Source organism: Scyliorhinus torazame, chromosome 4 (assembly GCF_047496885.1).
Source record: "Scyliorhinus torazame isolate Kashiwa2021f chromosome 4, sScyTor2.1, whole genome shotgun sequence".
Taxonomy (NCBI): Eukaryota; Metazoa; Chordata; class Chondrichthyes; order Carcharhiniformes; family Scyliorhinidae; genus Scyliorhinus; species Scyliorhinus torazame.
In genome coordinates, this window is record NC_092710.1 from 311,005,524 (window position 1) to 311,027,314 (window position 21,791).

The following is a 21,791-nucleotide window of genomic DNA, read 5'->3' on the forward strand; positions in this document are numbered from 1 at the left end:
ATGTAAGCTTCTGTGTAAAGAATTGATAGCTATATATGGAATAAGAATGCAAACTAATTCTGCTTTGAAAGGATATGTTAACACAGTTTTAAGCCACAGCTCAGAGAGGAGGTGCCAGCAGGACTGGGCTCCAGAACCTTTCTCCCAGAACTCTTGCTTCTTTTGCTCACGTTAAGGTCTATTTGTGAATATTTTCAAACAATAAGGGTATGAAGGGATTTTGGGACGTGGGTAGAGGGTCATGAAGTGGCATAGAGGATATGATTGAGCATGGATATGGGTGGGAGCGTGCATGAGGCAGCATAAGAAGTAATTGATGAGACAAGGAGAGCGTTTGAGGTGGGGTGAGGATGTGCAAAGCCTTATTGTTTTTATCTTCTTTAACGTGTTCCCTTCTTGAACCTAAGCTTGTAGCTAAAATCACCCCCCCCCCCCTCCCCCCCCCCCCCCTCCAGATTCAGTCCAGGAATTTTCCTACGCACCATCTGAATGATCCTCATATCCTTCCGAAAGTCTGGTGGTCAGAGTTGGATGCAATGCTATAGTTCTGGCTTTATGAATGTTCAGCATAAAGCGAGATGTTCGCGATCCAGGCAAGAGGACAGGAGAAGAGACTTGGAGAGCTGCCGCTTAGAATGGTAGGGAAGAACTTTCGATATCTGGGAATCCAGGTGGGCCGGAAATGGGAGGTACTACACTATCCTATCCCGGTTGGTAGAACAAATGGAAGGGGACTTTAAGAGATGGGACATGCTCCCGCTATCGCTGGCGGGGAGGGTACAGACCGTGAAAATGACGGTCCTCCCCAGATTTTGTTTGTCTTTCAGTGTCTCCTCATCTTCATCCCTAAGGCCTTTTTCAAGCGGGTGAATAAGATTATTTCGGGCTTTGTGTGGGCTGGTAAAACCCCACGAGTAAAGAAAGTGTTGCTGGAGCGCAGTCGGGCGAAGGGTGGGTTGGCGCTGCCGAACTTCTGCAATTGCTACTGGGCGGCTAATGTAGCCAATCTCAGGAAGTGAGTGGTGGGGGAGGGGTCGGCATGGGAGCAGATCGAGGTGGCGTCATGTAAAGACACCAGTCTGAGAGCATTGGTAACGGCACCTCTGTCGTTCTCGCCGGCCCGATATTCCATACGTCCGGTGGTAGTGGCGGCTCTAAGGATCTGGGGGCAATGGAGGAGATATAAGAGAGTGGAGGGAGCATCGATTTGGACCCCGATTTATAACAACCACAGGTTTGTACCATGTAGGCTAGATGGCGGGTTCCAGAGTTGACAGAGGGCAGGAATTAGAAGGATGGGGGATCTATTTATAGATGGGAGCTTTCCCAGCTTGAAAGCCTTGGAGGATAAATGTGAATTGTCACCAGGGAATGGTTTTAGATATTTGCAGGTGCGCGACTTCCTGAGAAAACAGGTGCCAGCCTTTCCACTGCTGCCGCCACAGGGGATACAGGACAGAGTAGTCTCCAGTACCTGGGTGGGAGAGGAGAAGGTTTCAGATATTTACCAGGAGCTTTCGGAGGCGGGGGAAACTCCGGTGGAGGAGCTTAAGGGCAAGTGGGAGGACGAGCTAGGAGGAGAGATAGAGGCGGGTCTGTGGGCGGATGCCCTAAGCAGGGTTAATACCTCCTCATTGTACGCCAGGCTTAACCTGATACAATTTAAGGTAGTCCACCGGGCACACATGACGGTGGCCCGGATGAGCAAGTTTTTTGGGGGTAGAGGATAGGAGTGCGAGGTGCGCGGGAAGCCCAGCAAATCATGTCCACATGTTTTGGGCATGCCCGAAGCTTAGAGGGCTTTGGCAGGGTTTTGCTAAGGCAATGTCCACGGTGCTAAAAACACGGGTGGTGCCGAGTCCGGAGGTAGCGATCTTTGGAGTGTAGGAAGAGCCGGGAGTTCAGGGGGCGAAAGAGGCCGACGTCCTGTCCTTTGCCTCCCTGGTAGCCCGGAGATGGATCTTATTAATGTGGAGGGGCTCGAAGCCCCCGAGTGGAGAGACCTGGGTTAGTGACATGGCTGGGTTTCTCAGTCTCGAGAAAATAAAGTTTGCCTTAAGAGGGTCAATGTTGAGGGTCTCCCGGAGGTGGCAGTCGTTTGTCGGCTTTCTCGGGGAAAATTAAAAAGGTCAGCAGAAGCCGTATTCCAAGGTGGGGGGTGGATTGTTGTTGTATGGTTGAGGTGTGTGAAGGTTGGGCTGGGGGGGGAGGAATGTTTATTTTACCATGTTGATGTCATTGACTTTGTAACTGTTATAAAAATTTTCAAAAACATTAATAAAATATTATTTTTTTTAAAAAAATGAATATTCAGCATAACTTCCCCGCCTTTGTGCTCAATACTTCTAGATGTGAGCACAGGATCCTGGGCTGGATTCTCCGTTAGCCGACGCCAAAATCTGGAAATGCAATTTGGTGGAGAATAGCTTCCTACGTCAAAATCACGGCACACGCCAATTTGACGCCAAATCACAATTTCCATCACTTCGAAAACGGCATTGATGCGTTTCACTCCGCATGAACAGTAGGCATCGTTTGCATATCATTAGGGGGCCCGACCGGGTATTCCCCGCGGCCTCCACGATTCTCCGCCTCCGATGGGCCGAGTTCCTGGCGGCTGCTGTTAAAAATCATGAAACCGTCGTGGCGCTGCTAAGGGAGAGAGAAGGGGTACGTAACAAACAACAAAGAACAAAGAACAAAGAAATGTACAGCACAGGAACAGGCCCTTCGGCCCTCCAAGCCCGTGCCGACCATACTGCCCGACTAAACTACAATCTTCTACACTTCCTGGGTCCGTATCCTTCTATTCCCATCCTATTCATATATTTGTCAAGATGCCCCTTAAATGTCCCTATCGTCCCTGCCTCCACTACCTCCTCCGGTAGTGAGTTCCAGGCACCCACTACCCTCTGCGTAAAAAACTTGCCTCGTACATCTACTCTAAACTTTGCCCCTCTCACCTTAAACCTATGCCCCCTAGTAATTGACCCCTCTACCCTGGGGAAAAGCCTCTGACTATCCACTCTGTCTATGCCCCTCATAATTTTGTATACCTCTATCAGGTCGCCCCTCAACCTCCTTCGTTCCAGTGAGAACAAACCGAGTTTATTCAATCGCTCCTCATAGCTTATGCCCTCCATACCAGGCAACATTCTGGTAAATCTCTTCTGCACCCTCTCTAAAGCCTCCACATCCTTCTGGTAGTGTGGCGACCAGAATTGAACACTATACTCCAAGTGTGGCCTAACTAAGGTTCTATACAGCTGCAACATGACTTGCCAATTCTTATACTCAATGCCCCGGCCAATGAAGGCAAGCATGCCGTATGCCTTCTTGACTACCTTCTCCACCTGTGTAGCCCCTTTCAGTGATCTGTGGACCTGTACTCCTAGATCTCTTTGACTTTCAATACTCTTGAGGGTTCTACCATTCACTGTATATTCCCTACCTGCATTAGCCCTTCCAAAATGCATTACCTCACATTTGTCCAGGTTAAACTCCATCTGCCATCTCTCCGCCCAAGTCTCCAGACAATCTAAATCCTGCTGTATCCTCAGACAGTCCTCATCGCTATCCGCAATTCCACCAACCTTTGTGTCGTCTGCAAACTTACTAATCAGACCAGTTACATTTTCCTCCAAATCATTTATATATACTACAAAGAGCAAAGGTCCCAGCACTGATCCCTGTGGAACACCACTGGTCACAGCCCTCCAATTAGAAAAGCATCCCTCCATTGCTACCCTCTGCCTTCTATGGCCTAGCCAGTTCTGTATCCACCTTGCCAGTTCACCCCTGATCCCGTGTGACTTCACCTTTTGTACTAGTCTACCATGAGGGACCTTGTCAAAGGCCTTACTGAAGTCCATATAGACAACATCTACTGCCCTACCTGCATCAATCATCTTAGTGACCTCCTCGAAAAACTCGATCAAGTTAGTGAGACACGACCTCCCCTTCACAAAACCGTGCTGCCTCTCACTAATACGTCCATTTGCTTCCAAATGGGAGTAGATCCTGTCTCGAAGAATTCTCTCCAGTAATTTCCCTACCACTGAAGTAAGGCTCACCGGCCTGTAGTTCCCGGGATTATCGTGTCCAACATCACCATAGTTTGTTGACAATTGTGCCGCTGGCCAGGAGGCTTCTGCCGGAGCAGTGGGGGGGTGGCCAAGAGGTTGGCTGTGGGGTTGGGGTGGATGGGCATCGAACACCATTGCCACAGCCGGCAAGGCAGCTGCATATGCCGCGAACAGCCCACTGTGAACCTGGTGCCACGGGTCATATAGGTATCTCTCCACCCCCCCCCCCCCCCCCCCCCCCCCCACCAGGGATCCCCTGGGTGATCACTGGCCCCAGTCGACCCATCAGCTGTGTGGGCACGCTCCAGCACACCCTTTTAGCTGGGATGAGTGTGTGTGGGGAGTGTAATGTGTATGTGCGGCTGCAGCTTGTCAGCCTCCTGAGTGTCAATCACGGACCCGGCGAATCCCACACCGTTTCCATTGGAATCGATTGAGTTCCACGCGGCACCATTGCTAGCCCCTCAACGGTAGCGGGATTGGTCCAGGTGCGCCGCCGGTTTTTCAGTCATGAAAGTCCACGGATTCTCCGTTGGTGTCAACAGTGGCATTTCTGAGAAACGGGAATCCAGCCCCCTGTGTTTTGTTAACAACTCGACCGATTGGAGGAAATGTCCCATTCCCGCAGAGGCACGCTTGAAGGGGGGGAACCAGGAGGAAATCCGAAAATAAGGGCACTCCCACCTCCAGGCAGTCCAGCCAGGAACGGGCCATTATTGGCAATTTGAATAATTAAATCCCCAATAATTGGGGAATTGAAGGTGCCGCCAGGATCGTCCCTTCCCGGATGGTTTCCCTCCTGAGGATGAGGGGAAGGGGGCTTCCGAGGTCTCCCTGTACCTGCCCCTCCGCCAGAGTAGCAGGGACTAGCAGGCTGCTGCCCAGGCCATGCTGGAGAGGGGTTTCCCCTGCACAGGGATGACCTGGCAGCTGTCGTCACTCTTACTTTTACAAAATGGAGGTCTCTTTGGGCGTGCCCCCCTCTGCCAGGGGTCTACATATTGGAACGTTGGTCAGATCACTGAGGAGGAGGTGCAGCTTCCTCTAGCTCAGCGGTCACAATGACAGGAGCAGCAATCATAGCAGCGCCCGCCCCACCCCCCCCACCCCCTCTCCACAACCATATGCAGCAAGCCGTATAGACACAGGAATCTCCCTCAGAACTCAAAGACACACTCGGTGAAAATCACAACAGCAGCCAGTTTGGAAGAACTTTTTATGCAGTTTATTATTTTCCTATTAAACAAGCAACAGAAACCAAAACAAAAATGACCTTATGCACCTATCGGAATGTTCAATACAAGTCAACTAATCATGCAACCAAAATGCAAAAGCTCGAATCTGGAATCTGTAACGATTGTTGTGAATCAAAAAAACAAAATGAAAAAAAAATGTGTAATTGGGTTATTAAAAGACAGAACTAGTATAGTAAGCTTATTGTAAATGCAAGGGTTAGGGATCAAAATAAACGGGAAGGTTTTTCTCCTTCAATGCATGGGTGGATGAGGCATATATCCGAATTTCAGATGGGTAGATTCCACAGCACTTACGCAGTGTCATTGAGTTTTCATCCATTTAAATTAATTAGCAGAAGACTTCTTCCTGGCCTTGTGATCTCTATTGAACCCCACCCACGCTGACCCAAGCGGAAATTCCACCCTACCTTTCTTGAATAGGGCACCGTCTGGCCTCTGAAGCTGCAAGGCACATAATAATAGCTTATTGTCACAAGTAGGCTTCAATGAAGTTACAAAGCCCCTAGTCGCCACATTCCGGCGCCTGTTTGGGGAGGCCAGTACTGGAATTGAAACCGCGCTGCTGGCCTTGTTCTGCATTACAAGCCAGCTGTTTAGCCCATTGAGCTAATCCAGCCCCATGGATCTGGGAGACTGGAGAATTCCGGCTTTTGTGTTTCTGTTGAGCAAAGAGTGGGAGAATTTAGTTGAGGAGGAGGGTTGCGAAGTATTGAATGCGAGAAACAAAGGGGGAGAGGTACTATTCAGGGGATTGGTATCCTTGAAGCGTACAAATCGCCAGGCAATGTACCCCAGGCTGTTAAAAGAAGCCAGGGATGAAACTGCAGAGGTTCTGACCATCATTTTCCAATCCTGACTGGAAATAGATGAGGTGCTGGAGGTCTGCTAATATTGTGTGCCGGATTCTCCATTGGCGGGATCTCCTATTTCGGCAGCAGCGCACTCACGCCCGTAGATTTCCCGACGGCTTGGGATGCCCACAATGGGAAACCGCTTTGGCCAGCTGCCGGAACGGAGAATCCCGCTGCGGGCGAGGATGCACCGCACCAGAAAGCGGGTGTGGCGGGATGGAGAATTCCGCCCTGTACCTTTGTTTAAAAGAGCAATAGGCTATAGAATGAATAATTGCAGGTCAGTCAGTCTGACTCGGCGGTGGGCACGTTATTGGAATCAATCGTAAACGACACGATAAACTGTCACTTAGAAAGGCACAGATTAATCAAAGATAGCCAGCATAGATTTGTTAAGAGAAGGTTGTGTAAAACTAAATTGACTGACTTTTTTGAGGAGGTAACAAGGAGGATTGATGAGGGCAATGCAGTTGATGTGGTCTACATGGATTTTAGCAAGGCTTTTGACAAGTTCCCACATGGCCAACTGGTTAACAAAAAACATGGGATCCAGGGGATGCAGCAAGCCGGATGCAGAATTGGTTCCGTGGCAGGAAATAAAGGGCAATGATAGATGGGTGTTTTTGTGGCTGGTAAGTTGTTTCCAGTGGGATTCCGCAGGGCTCAGTATCAGGTCCCCTGTTTTTTGCGGTATATATTAATGATTTGAACTTAAATGTAGGGGCCATGATCGAGTAGATTGCCGATGACACGACCATTGGCCGTGCAGTTGACAGCGAGGAGGATTGCTGTGGACTGCAGAAAGATATCAATGGACTGGTCAGGTGGGCAGAAAAGTGGCAAATGGAATTCAACCCAGAGAAGTGAGGGGGCAGGCGGGGGGACAAACAAGGCAAAGGAATACACATTAAATGGGTGGATTCTGAGAGGTATAGAGGAAGTGGAGTCAATGTCCACAGGTCCCTGAATTTTTCAGCTTTGTTGTTGGTTCATGAGGAAAATGGTATAATTCATTCACAAAGTTCATTCATGAAGTTTTTAGGATTTGTTCAGTTTAAAACTTTCGCCCAACTTGACTTGCCATACTTTTGATATTACAACTTTTACAAATTTTTATGGACTTCAGATATCACCTTTTACATTTGCATATTTTATTCTTTATTTTTAGGAATTGTCTGATCGTGTTTTTAGATTAATCGTTCCTTTTCTCGTTTTTTAAAATTTTAGTCATAAGATTTTACCTTATTTTATTCCAACTTATTCTTTCCAACGCATTTCACATGGTGAAGGAGTGCTACCCTCCTGTCTATATCAGCACAACTGTGCCCAGCTCACAAACCTATTCTCACTTTGGTTGTCACAGTGGCTACAATGCTTTTCTACAGTTTTATAAGAAATTTTACATCTCTCGTGGAAGGAGCCGCACTAAAACTTGAAATGTGCATTTGAAATTAAATGAATGAAATGAAAATCGCTTATTGTCACAAGTAGGCTTCAAATGAAGTTACTGTGAAAAGCCCCTGGTCGCCACATGCCGGCACCTGTTCGGGGAGGCTGTTACGGGAATTGAACCGTGCTGCTGGCCTGCCTTGGTCTGCTTTCAAAGCCAGCGATTTAGCCCTGTGCTAAACAGCATTTGATATATTATCAATCCTTTCTTTAGCAGGACAGGTCATAAGGTGGTTAAGGCGACAGATAGAATCCATTCATTCATTGGCTGAGGCAGAGAATTAAGAGCAGGGAGGTTATGCTGAAACTATATTAAACATTAGTTAGGCCACATCTTGTGTGCAGTTCTGGTCACCCTCATTACAGAAAATTGCATTAGAGAGGCGATTTACAAGGACGTTGCAAGCACTGTAAAGTTGCAGCTATGAGGAAACATTGGGTAGGCTGAGATTGCTCAGTAACAAGGGAGGCTGAAGGGAGATTTGATTGAGACGTACAAAATTGTAAGGGGCCTGAATTTAGCCGAGTGGTCTGTGACTAGGGAGCTTAGATTTGTAGAAGAATTAAGGTGGCTAGAGGGGCGGCAAGGTGGCGCAGTGATTAGCACTGCTGCCTCACGGCCCCGAGGACCCGGCTTTGATCCCGGCCCCGGTCACTGTCCGTGTGGAGTTTGCACACTCTCCCCGTGTCTGTGCGGGTCTCACCCCCACAACCCAAAGATGTGCAGGGTGATTGGAAACGCGAAATTTCCCCTTAATTGAAAAAAATTTTTTTTTAAAGATTAAGGGGAAAATGAGGGAAGATTCACTTCCACCCTGACGGTTTTGGGGGTCTGGAACTCGCCGCCTGAAAGAAGGATGATTGAGGCGGAAATCCTCGACACATTTAATAGGTGTCTGGATATGCACCTAGAGTTCCATAATCTGCAGTGATATGGACCAAATGTTGGAGAATAGGATTAGGCTTGGTGGCTTGTTTTGTGGCGAACAGAAGCACGATGGGCCGAGTGGCCCTCTTTCTGTGCCTCAAATGTTTCAATGATTCTATGTTTAACCGTTCTTTGGCAACTCTCAGCGCGAAGGCAGTTCATCCACAAACTGCTTGCATAGCCTCTTAATCTTTCAACTATTTGAGTAATAAGTGTGGTATAAGCTATCCATGGCATATTCAGGAACATAAGAACAAAAGTAGACCATTCAACGTCTCCACCCCTCATTAAAACCATGGATGATCTGTGCCTGCATCTTAAATCCACCAACCTGGCTCGGTTCCATAGCCTTTACCAAATGAAAACTTTGAAATTTTGAAATTGACTTATCCGGAGTTGCAGATTTCCAATATCCTTTGGAACTTCTAGTATTCCCAACCTTTTAAATATTAAATATATTTCACATCGTATTAGTTCCATTGTGTACCTTCCTGGTTATATGTAAATGCCTTAATTACTATTACAAATGCGAATGGTGTAAAACAGTATTGAGGAAAGAGCAATCAGCAGTCTGGTAAGATGTTGACATTGGCCGCTTGTCTGCAAGTTCATGAGGCAGACTTCCATCTCAGTATTGACAGTATTCCATGTATCGTATAGAGCAAAGTGGCCGCGAATGCAAACACCTGGAACAGCAAGAGACAAGAATGAATGATAGGAAGGTAACACCTTAAGAAGACAGGACAGAATATGATTACATCGCGGTTATGGGTGGTACGATGGCGCAATGGTTAGCGCTGCTGCCTATGGCACTGAGGACCCGGGTTCGATCCTGGCCCCGGATCTGTGTGGAGTTTGCACATTCTCCCTGTGTCTGCATGGTTTTCACTCCCACAACCACAGGGCAGCACAGTAGCAAGGGCAGCACGGTAGCATTGTGGATAGCACAATTGCTTCACAACTCCAGGGTCTCAGATTCGATTCCCCGCTGTGTCACTGTCTGTGCGGAGTCTGCACATCCTCCCCGTGTGTGCGTGGGTTTCCTCCGGGTGCTCCGGTTTCCTCCCACAGTCCAAAGATGTGCAGGTTAGGTGGGTTGGCCATGATAAATTGCCCTTAGTGTTGGGTGGGGTTACTGGGTTATGGGGATAGGGTGGAGGTGTTGACCTTGGGTAGGGTGCTCTTTCCAAGAGCCGATGCAGACTCGATGGGCCGAATGGACTCCTTCTGCATTGTAAATTCTATGATAATCTATGATTAAACCCAAAAGATGTGCAGGTTAGGTGGATTGGCCATGTTAAATTGACACTAATTGGAAAAAAAAATTGGGTATTCTAAATTTTCTTTAAAGACATCGTGGTTATGTTGCTAAGTAATTGAGGAGCCAAGAAAAGCAAGATGTTCGTGATCCAAGCTAAGGGGCAGGAAAAGGGATTGGGAGAGCTTCCGCTGAAGTTGGTCGAGAAGAGCTTTCAGTACCTAGGGATACAGGTGGCTCGAAAGTGGGATGCCACAAGCTTAATCTATCTCGGCTGGTAGAGCAGATGGAGGGGGACTTCAAAAGTTGGGACATGCTCCCACTATCTCTAGCGGGGAGGGTGCAGACCGTCAAGATGACGGACCTCCCCAGATTCCTGTTTGTCTTCCAGTGCCTTTCCATCTTCATCCCTAAGTCCTTCTTTAAGCGGGTGAACAAGATCATCTCGGGATTCGTATGGGCAAATAGGACCCCGCAAGTAAAGAGACTGTACCTGGAGCGCAGTCGGGGGGGGGGGGGGGGCTGGCGCTGCTGAACTTTTGCAGCTACTATTGGGCGGCTAACATAGCCATGATTAGGAAATGGGTATTGGGGGAGGGGTCGACATGGGAGCGGTTAGAGACGGCCTCATGCAAAGGCACCAGCCTAGGGGCACTTGTAACGGCACCTCTGCCGTTCTCCCCGGCCCGCTACTCCTCCAGTCCAGTGGTGGTGGCGGCATTAAAGATCTGGGGTCAGTGGAGAGGACACAGGGGGGTGAAGGGAGCCTCAGTCTGGACCCCGATACGCAACAATCACAGATTTGTCAAGAGCAAGATAGACGGAGGGTATCAAAGCTGGCATAGGGCAGGCATTAAAAGGATAGGGGGCCTGTTCACAGATGGGACCTTCCCCAGCCTGAAAAGCTGGAGGAGAAATTCAGTTTGCCCCCTGGAAACGCTTTCAGACACCTTCAGGTACTCGCCTTTCTGAAAAAACAGGTGGTATAATTTCCGCTGCTACCCCCAGATAGCAGGATACAGGATAGGGTGGTCTCCAGCACCTGGGTAGGGGAGGGGAAGGTGTCGGACATCTACCAGGAACTTCAGGAGGCGGAGGAAGCCCCAGTGGAGGAACGCAAGGACAAATGGGAGGAGTAGCTAGGTGGGGAGCTGGATGCGGGCCAGTGGGCGGACGTCCTAAACAGGGTCAATTCCTCCTCATCATGTGCCAGGCTTAGCTTAATCCAGTTTAAGGTGGTCCACCAGGCGCACATGATGGCAACCAGGATGAGCAAGCTCTTTGTGGTTGAGGATAAATGTGCGAGGTGTGTGGGAAACCCTGCAGATCATGTCCATATGTTCTGGGCATGCCCGGCTCTTAAGGGATTCTGGCAGGGTTTTGCTGAGGCAATGTCCAAGATCTTAGACACACGGGTGGTGCCGAGTCCAGAGATAGCGATCTTTGGTGTGTCAGATGATCTGGGAATTCAGGGAGTGAAAGAGGCCGACATTTTGGCCTTTGCCTCCCTGGTAGCCCGGAGACGGATCCTTTTAATGCAGAGGGACTCGAAGCCCCCGAGTGTAGAGACCTGGGTTAGTGACATGGCTGGGTTTCTCAGTCTCGAGAAAATAAAGTTCGCCTTGAGAGAGTCCATGGCGGGGTTCTCTCGGAGGGGCAGCCGTTCGTCGACTTTCTAGGAGAGCAGTAAAGGTCAGCAGCAGCAGCAGCATCCCAGGGGGAGGGGGGAATTGTTACATTGTATTGTTCTTTTCTTTGTCTATACGGTTAACATTTATTTTGTTCTGTTAATTGTTGCATACGGTTATGCAAAAATTATGTTTTTGACAAAAATTTGAATAAAAATAATTATTTTTAAAAAGTAATCGAGGAGCCTGGGCTAATAATATATGGGACGAGAATCCAAATTCCACCATGGCATCCTGAGAAATTTAAATTCAGTTGTTGATTTAATCTGGAATTTAAATAGAGCTAGTATCAATAATATTGACCGCTGAACTACCAGATTGTTGTAAAAACTCATTCAGTTCATACATGTCCTTTAGGTTTCATCAATCTGCTCCACAAAACCAAAATAAGAAGAAAATGGTATGGAGCACATGCATCAGATGCCAAAAATGATTAATGCCAAGTCAATCCTGCAAAGTCCTCCTCACTAACATCTGGGAATTTGTCCCAACATTTGGAAAGCTGCCGCACAGACTAAAGAAGCACCAGCCTCACACACTAATACGTTTCGGCCTAAGTCGCCCAGTATTTCCTGTCTCACTGTATGGCAGAGCCAGCAGCAATGGTAACAAGTGGTGTGTAGTTAGGAGGGAGGAGCCCTGGGAGACTGCAGCATTGATTCTGTATTCCTGAGGTCTCCCAGGCCCCACTGATTACAACTTGCTGCTGTTCCTCAGCAGTGAACCAGTGTTCCGCAATGTTGAACAGCACCTGAAAGAAGCACTAAGGGATGTACTTTGAGTGCCAGACATTTCAAGAGGGGCAGCTCAGAGTCAACCACAATGCTGTAGGTCTGGAGTCACATGTAGGCCAGGCCAGGTAAGGATGGCAGATTTCCTTTAGTGAATCAGATGGGTTTTCACAACAATTTTTAATTTTTAATTTTTTATTAATAAATTTAGAGTACCCAATTCATTTTTTCCAATTAAGGGGCAATTTAGCGTGGCCAATCCACCTGCCCTGCACATCTTTGGGTTGTGGGGATGAAACCCACGCAAACACGGGGAGAATGTGCAAACTCCACACGGACAGTGACCAGAGCCGGGATCGTAGGGACCTCGATGCCATGAGGCAGCAGGGCTAACCCACTGCGCCACCCTGCTGCCCCTTGGGTTTTTACAACAATTAATGATAGTTTCAGGGTCACCATCGCTGAGACTAACTTTATTGATTGAATTCAAGTTTCACCAGCTGCCATGGTGGGATTCAAACCCCTATCCCCCCCAGAGCATCAGTCTAGGCCTCTGGATTGCTGGTTCAATGACATTGCCACCAAGCTGCCGCCTCCATCGACTTGCAGCACTTCAAGAAGGAAGCACACCACCACCTTCTCAAGGACAATTAGGGATGGGGCCAGCCAGCAAAGCCAACAATAGGCAAAAATGAACTTTACAAAAAATAAACAAGCTTTGCCACTTAAATTTAAGTTTAAAAAAAAATTCACTGATACGTCTTTAAAATGACTGGGCTTATTTTATCCATTTGTTAAACATGACCGTAGTTTTCCGGACGTTCATGCTGGCGGGATCTGCCGGTCCTGCCGACGGCGCACACCCGCCATGGTTTGTCCGCCGGCGAGGTGTGCATTCAATGGGAAATCCCATTGACAACGGCGAGACCAGAGTATCCTACCATAGGGCGGCACGGTGATGCAGTGGTTAGCACTGCTACCTCAAGGCGCCGAGGACCCGGGGTCGATCCCAGCCCCGGGTCACTATCCGTGTGGATTTTGCACATTCTCCCCGTGTCTGCGTGGGTCTCACCCCCACAACCCATAAAGGTGTGTAGGGTAGGTGAATTGGCCGCACTAAATTGGCCCATAATTGGAATTTTTTTTGCATATGAAATAAAAATCCCAATGTCAGCCAACGGCAGGCCACTTTCCCTGCCACGAAGCACGTTGATCATTTATGAAGTTTCGCACTAGCAGGAGAGCATATTTCAACAAATGCATGGTGACTTACCGTGGCGGCAATATTGATTCTGAAATCCTTTTGACCCTTGCCCACTAAATAGTGCCTTGTGTCGCTTGCCTCCAGAACAGCAATACTTAAATAAAACACGGATGCAATGAAGTGGTAGAAGACATCCTGAAAGGGAAGAGGAAGCAAAGAATGACAAACCAATTCACACAATCATTTCACAATCAACTCGAACATATGGCCACTCAGCCCCTCGAACCTGCTCTGCCATTCAATAAGGTCATGGCTGATCTGAGAGTAACCTCCCATCTACCCCGCAATAACCTCTCACCCCCTATTCGAGCAGGCGGTTCAGCTCCCCCAATGATTTAGTTGGAAAATGCACAACCGCCTGAGATAAGCCAACAAGGTTCCGCAAGGGACACTGCAATGATTATCTTGAGCTAGGCAGGTGAATGTTGGCCATGCTCCTTGTTGCGATGGTTCCATCTGTTCTAAGACACATGCTTGAAGACACAACAAGCAAAGGACCCACTGACCCTAATTGACCAATTCCCTACATGAATATTGACAACTTGTCTGAGGTACCAAAGCTCAGCCATTACCAACAGAATTGTGATCCACAAAGGAGAAAATACCTCTGTTTTCCTCCTTTAACTGTTTGAGGTGTTTGCACATGTGAACATAAGGATAACTATGCAAAACCTGGGAAGTTATCTGGGTGGAAAGTATATCCTTCTCTGCACTGTCAGTCATAGAATTTTACAGGCAGGCAGCAAAAGCTTCTATAAGTACATGAAAAGAAAGGGAGTAGCTAAAGTGAGTATATTTTTAATATAAATAAATTTAGAGTACCCAATTATTCTTTTGCAATTAAGGGGCAATTTAGCGTGATCAATCCACCTACATGGCACATCTTTTTGGGTTGTGGGGGCAAAACCCATCAAACACATGGAGAATGTGCAAAGGGACAGTGACCCAGAGCTGGGATTGAACCTGGGACCTCGGCGCCGTGAGGCAGCTGTGCTAACCACTGCGCCACCGTGAAGCCCTGCTAAAGTGAGCATTCATATCTTAGAAGGTGGCTGCGGTATTAATAATAGGAAACAAGGAAATGGAAGAGGGTTTGAACAAATGTTTTGTTATCCCTCTCCACAAAAAAAAACAAGAATAGTGGAAAGGTGGGGGAGAAAGAGGGAGGAGCTGGAACAATCACAGGAGAGAGGGAAATGGTGGAGAAGGAAAGTGGGAAGGAGAAGAGGGTGAACTGCCTCAGGAGGTGAGTCTAAACCGGCACCAGCCAACTCTGAAAATGGCAGGAGGGATTGACTAGGTTGGGATCGTTCTCGCTGGAGCTCAGAAGAATGAGGGGGGATCTCACAGAGAAGTATAAAATTCTAACGGGCTAGACAGGGTAGATGCGGGGAATGATGGGTGTGTCCAGAACCAGGGATCACAGCCTGAGGATTCAGGGTAAACCATTTCGGACAGATATAAGGAGACATTACTTCACACAAAGAGTGGTGAGCCTGTGGAATTCATTACCACAGGAAGTAGTTGATGCTAAAATATTGGCCGGGATTTCACATTTTCACATGGGCCCCCGCGCAACATGGTGGAGCCACACATCGGACCGGCGCAGAAGAAAATAGGCCCCCCCCAGATCGTGTGCGCCTGCTGATCAGCAGCCCCCGATCGCGGGCCTTGTTGTAATGGAGACCCACCCGCTGGAGTCTGAACCCCCCCGCCCTCCCCACCAGGACGGCCAGCGCGGCTGTGAGCCTGAGCTCCCACCGGGTGGAACCGGAAGGGAACCACGCCAACGGAACATGGCAGGAACTCGGCCGGTCGATCACGGAGAATCGCCGTGGGGTCCTCTTTCAATGGCCCCCGACCGGCGCCACGTCGACCGTGCGCGCGGCTGGCGGCGATTCTCTGGTCGTCGGAGAATCGCGTCCCAGTGTCGGAGCTGATCACAGGTCTGAGACCCCATTCCCCACCCCCGCGCCGAGCGCGATGTCGGCACGGAGGCTCGGAGAATCCCGGCCATTGAATATATTGAAGAGGCAGCTAGATACAGCACTTGGGGAGATTGGGATCAAAGGCTATGGGGAGAAAGCAGGATTAGGCTATTGAATTGGATGATCAGCCATGATCGTGATGAATGGCGGAGCAGGCTCGAAGGGCCAAAAGACCTCCTCCTGCTCCTACCTTCTATGTATCTTTGTATCTATGTACTAGAGAACAACCCAGAAATATTAATGGGATAAGAGCTGAAAAGTCTCTGGAGCTGATGACCTGCATCCGAGGGTCTTAAAGGAAATGGCTGCAGTAATACTGGGTGCATCGGTTGTAATCTTCCAAAATTCCCAAGGTTATGGAAAAGTCCCAGCAGATTCAAAAACCACATATATAACACCTCAAATCAAGAAAGGTAGGGAGCAGGAAACCTTAGGCCAGTTAGTCCGAAATCTGTCATCGGGAAAATGTAAGAATCCATTATTGGGGAGGTAGTAGCAGGACATTGAGAAAATCATGATGAAAATGAAAGTCCCAGAGGACCATAGGCTGCTCTCCCCTTGAGTCAAGGATGGGCCTCAATCATTCAATGTGATTGTGGCTGACTGGCGACCTAACTCCATATACCTGTTTTTTCCCCCATATCCCTTAATACCTTTGACTAACAAAAATCTTTCAATCTCTTTTTCAAAATATTAACAATTGATTTAACGTCTAACGCCATTTGCGGAACAGAGTTCCAAACTTCCACCCTTTGCATAATAGGGTGCTTCCTAATTTCACTTCGGAAAGGCCTGGGTCTATTTTCTTGAGCATGCTCTTCAGTTCGACATTCCACAGACAGCGGGAATAGTTTCTTTCTATCTGTTGCCTTTAACAACTTAATAACTTCAATCAAATCACAACTTAACCTTCTAAATTCCAGGGAGTACAATCCAGGTTTGTTTACTGTCTCCTCGTAACTCAGCTCTCGGAGTCAGGTGACATTCTAGTGAAGCTACGCTACCCGCCCTTAAGTTTAATATATCCTTCCTTGGGTGCAGTGCCCAGAACTGCTCCCATTGCTCCGGGCGTTTTTTAGCTAGTCTTTGTGCAGCTGAACCAAAAGCAAAATCCTTTGGATGGAAATCTTAATTAAAATCAGAAAAAGCTGGATATACTCAGCAGGTTTGGCAGTCTCTGTGGAGATAAACATAGGGCGAACCATTCCAGCCCCTCCCGTCAGCAGGTTCGTCAGGTCTTTTGAATGGTTTGCCCCCCCCCTTCCTTCCCCCCCACCCCTCCCATCACACCAGGGCTGGAAAATTCCACCCAGCATTTCAAGCCGCAACCTTTCCTCAGAACTGACACATTGAGCAGAATTTTACAATCCCCTGTCGGCAGGTATGTAAGCAGAGGGGCCTGTAAACCTCTGCAGATGACCTTCCCAATGCCTACCGGCCCACCACCAACCTGTTCGCAGTTTTATAGGGGTTGCCAAGGCCTAGAGTGAATGCTTAGAGCCCACCCTCGTCCCAATTAAGACTCTTAAGTGGACAATTACTAGCCATTTAAGGGTCACTTCCCATCTGGCCCCAATTTATCCCCAATGGAAGGAGTTTTGGGATGCTGGCACAGTGGTTAGCACCGCTGACTCACAGCACCAGGAACCCTGGTTCAATTCCAGCCTTGGGTGACTGTCTGTGTGGAGTTTGCACTTTCTCCCAGTGTCTGCGTGGGTTTCCTGCGGGTGCTCCGGTTCCCTCCCACAGTCCAAAGATGTGCAGGTTAGGTGGATTGGCCCCTTAATGTTCAAAGATGTGTAGGTTAAGTCAGGTTACGGGGATAGGGTGGGAAAGTGGGCTTGGTAGGGTAGTCTTTCAGAGAGTCTGTGCAGACTCAATGGGCCGAATGGCCTCCTCCTGCACTGTAGAGGATTCTATGGTCGGAGAAACCCAGCAGATCACCATACTTAGGCCATGGGAGGGAAATGTTGGGAGGCACCCCCATCATTGGCCAACTTTCCAGATCGGGCTTGATCCACAATTCCTCTCCCCTAACTCCCTTGACCTCCCCTCCTGATTCCTACCAGGTTCCTTTCAGGATCCAGGTGATATACTATAGATTTTCTCATTCACTATCAAATCAATATCTCCTTGTAACTTGCATCTTTGTGTCATTGGCAAATCAGGTTATTTGGCTTTCTGTCCCATTGAACACGGTGAATAGTTGAGGCCCTGACGCAGGTATTTGACAATATTTATAGAATAGAATTCCTACAATGCAGAAGGGGACCATTTGGCCCATCGAGACTGCACCAGCCCTCTGAAAGAGCACCCCACCTCAGCCCAAACCCCCACCCTATCCCCGTAACCCCACCTAGGGGCAATTCAGCATGGCCAATCCACCTAATTTACACATCTTTGGACTGTAGGAGGAAACCGGAGTACCCAGAGGAAACCCACGCAGACACGGGGATAACGTACAAACTCCACACAGACTATCACCCAAGGTCGGAATCGAACCTGGATCTCTGGCGCTGTTAGGCAGCAATGCTAACCACTGTGCCGCCGTGCCATCCCAAGATAAACTACATGCCCAGTATCCCTCATCTCTGCCTTCTTCCACTCAGCCAAATTCCTCACCAGGTCAATAATTCACCTTCAATTCTATGGGGCTTCAAATTTAGGTCACAGTCCCTTACGTGGGACTTTATAAAGTGTCTTCTGGAAATCCATATAAGTACCAATCATAGACATTCCTCTGCCCGCTTCAATCCAATGGCCTACGCTTTATAAATCCATGCTGACTCTTATCAGCTGAAAAACTTCAATGTGTTTTATCAATCTATCCTTAGTTAAAGGCCAGCATTTGTCATAAGATCATGAGGGCAGTATGGGTAGCATTTAGGGCAGCACGGTAGCATAATGGTTAGCATTGTGGCTTCACAGCACCAGGGTCCCAGGTTCGATCCCCGTCTTGGGTCACTGTCTGTGCGGAGTCTTCACGTTCTCCCCGTGTGTGCGTGGGTTTCCTCCGGGTGCTCCGGTTTCCTCCCACAGTCCAAAGATGTGCAGGTAAGGTGGATTGGCCATGCTAAATTTCCCTTAGGTTAGATGGGGTTGCTGGGTTACAGGGATAGGATGGAGGTGTGGGCTTAAGTCGGGTGCTCTTTCCAAGAGCCGGTGCAGAGTCGATGGGCCAAATGGCCTATTTCTGCACTGGGGATTCTACGATTCTATGAAATAGGAGCAGATGAAGGCTAGAACATAGAACATAGAAAATACAGCACAGAACAGGCCCTTCGGCCCACGATGTTGTGCCGAACCTTTGTCCTCGATTAATCAGAGATTATCATTGAATTTACAGTGCAGAAGGAGGCCATTCGGCCCTTTGAGTCTGCACCGGCTCTTGGAAAGAGCACCCTACCCAAACTCAACACCTCCACCCAACACCAAGGGCAATTTTGGACATTAAGGACAATTTATCATTGGCCAATTCACCTAACCTGCACATCTTTGGACTGTGGGAGGAAACCGGAGCACCCGGAGGAAACCCACGCAGACACGGGGAGGACGTGCAGACTCCGCACAGACAGTGACCCAAGCCGGAATCGAACCTGGGACCCTGGAGCTGTGAAGCAATTGTGCTATCCACAATGCTACCGTGCTGCCCTTAAGAACAAATAAATCTACACTATATCATTTTACCGTAATCCATTTACCTATCCAATAGCTGCTTGAAGGTCCCTAATGTTTCCGACTCAACTACTTCCACAGGCAGTGCATTCCATGCCCCCACTACTCTCTGGGTAAAGAACCTACCTCTGATATCCCTCTTATATCTTCCACCTTTCACCTTAAATTTATGTCCCCTTGTAATGGTTTGTTCCACCCGGGGAAAAAGTCTGACTGTCTACTCTATCTATTCCCCTGATCATCTTATAAACCTCTATCAAGTCGCCCTCATCCTTCTCCGTTCTAATGAGAAAAGGCCTAGCACCCTCAACCTTTCCTCGTAAGACCTACTCTCCATTCCAGGCAACATCCTGGTAAATCTTCTTTGCACCTTTTCCAAAGCTTCCACATCCTTCCTAAAATGAGGCGACCAGAACTGTACACAGTACTCCAAATGTGGCCTTACCAAAGTTTTGTACAGCTGCATCATCACCTCACGGCTCTTAAATTCAATCCCTCTGTTAATGAACGCGAGCACACCATAGGCCTTCTTCACAGCTCTATCCACTTGAGTGGCAACTTTCAAAGATGTATGAACATAGACCCCAAGATCTCTCTGCTCCTCCACATTGCCAAGAACTCTACCGTTAACCCTGTATTCCGCATTCATATTTGTCCTTCCAAAATGGACAACCTCACACTTTTCAGAGTTAAACTCCATCTGCCACTTCTCAGCCCAGCTCTGCATCCTATCTATGTCTCTTTGCAGCCGACAACAGCCCTCCTTACTATCCACAACTCCACCAATCTTCGTATCGTCTGCAAATTTACTGACCCACCCTTCAACTCCCTCATCCAAGTCATTAATGAAAATCACAAACAGCAGAGGACCCAGAACTGATCCCTGCGGTACGCCACTGGTAACTGGGATCCAGGCTGAATATTTGCCATCCACCACCACTCTCTGACTTCTATCGGTTAGCCAATTCATTATCCAACTGGCCAAATTTCCCACTATCCAATGCCTCCTTACTTTCTGCATAAGCCTACCATGGGGAACCTATCAAATGCCTTACTAAAATCCATGTACACTACATCCACTGCTTTACCTTCATCCACATGCTTGGTCACCTCCTCAAAGAATTCAATAAGACTTGTAAGGCAAGACCTACCCCTCACAAATCCGTGCTGACTATCCCTAATCAAGCAGTGTCTTTCCAGATGCTCAGAAATCCTATCCTTCAGTACCCTTTCCATTACTTTGCCGACCACTGAAGTAAGACTAACTGGCCTGTAATTCCCAGGGTTATCCCTAGTCCCTTTTTTGAACAGGGGCACGACATTCGCCACTCTCCAATCCCCTGGTACCACCCCTGTTGACAGTGAGGACGAAAAGATCATTGCCAACAGATCTGCAATTTCATCTCTTGCTTCCCATAGAATCCTTGGATATATCCCATCAGGCCCGGGGGACTTGTCTATCCTCAAGTTTTTCAAAATGCCCAACACATCTTCCTTCCTAACAAGTATTTCCTCGAGCTTACTAATCTGTTTCACACTGTCCTCTCCAACAATATTGCCCCTCTCATTTGTAAATACAGAAGAAAAGTACTCGTTCAAGACCTCTCCTATCTCTTCAGACTCAATACACAATCTCCCGCTACTGTCCTTGATCGGACCTACCCTCGCTCTCGTCATTCTCATATTTCTCACATATGTGTAAAAGGCCTTGGGGCTTTCCTTGATCCTATCTGCCAAAGATTGGTCATGCCCTCTCTTAGCTCTCCTAATCCCTTTCTTCAGTTCCCTCCTGGCTATCTTGTATCCCTCCAATGCCCTGTCTGAACCTTGTTTCCTCAGTCTTATATAAGTCTCCTTTTTCCTCTTAACAAGACATTCAACCTCTCTTGTCAACCTCCCTCACTCGACCATCTCTTCCCTGCCTGACAGGGACATACATATCAAGGACACGTACCCATCTGTTCCTTGAACAAGTTCCACATTTCACTTGTGTCCTTCCCTGACAGCCTATGTTCCCAACTTATGCACTTCAATTCTTGTCTGACAATATCGTATTTACCCTTCCCCCAATTGTAAACCTTGCCCTGTTGCACGTACCTATCCCTCTCCATTACTAAAGTGAAAGTCACAGAATTGTGGTCACTATCTCCAAAATGCTCCCCCACTAACAAATCTATCACTTGCCCTGGTTCATCACCAAGTACTAAATCCAATATTGCCCCTCCTCTGGTCGGACAATCTACATACTGTGTTAGAAAAGCTTCCTGGACACACTGCACAAACACCACCCCATCCAAACTATTTGATCTAAAGAGTTTCCACTCAATATTTGGGAAGTTAAAGTCGCCCATGACTACTACCCTATGACTTCTGCACCTTTCCAAAATCTGTTTCCCAATCTGTTCCTCCACATCTCTGCTACTATTGGGGGGCCTATAGAAAACTCCTAACAAGGTGACTGCTCCTTTCCTATTTCTGACTTCAACCCATACTACCTCAATAGGGTGATACTCCTCGAACTGCCTTTCTGCAGCTGTTATACTATCTCTAATTAATAATGCCACCCCCCCACCTCTTTTACCACCCTCCCTAATCTTATTGAAACATCTATAACCAGG

At 48.0% G+C, this 21,791-nt stretch overlaps 1 protein-coding gene across 1 annotated transcript in view; it reads right to left on the minus strand.

Annotated features, from left to right (window-relative positions):
* Nucleotides 1–5,295: 5,295 nt before the first annotated feature.
* The window catches only part of LOC140411060 (myelin and lymphocyte protein-like), a 180,993-nt gene continuing 164,497 nt past the window's right edge, over nt 5,296–21,791 (minus strand). The window contains exons 3-4 of the mRNA XM_072500061.1: nt 13,520–13,645; nt 5,296–9,255 (exon numbers count right to left, since the gene is read on the minus strand). Coding sequence (XP_072356162.1) covers nt 9,178–9,255; nt 13,520–13,645 — 204 coding nt within the window. The 3' untranslated portion in view covers nt 5,296–9,177. The remainder of the gene's footprint in view (nt 9,256–13,519; nt 13,646–21,791) is intronic.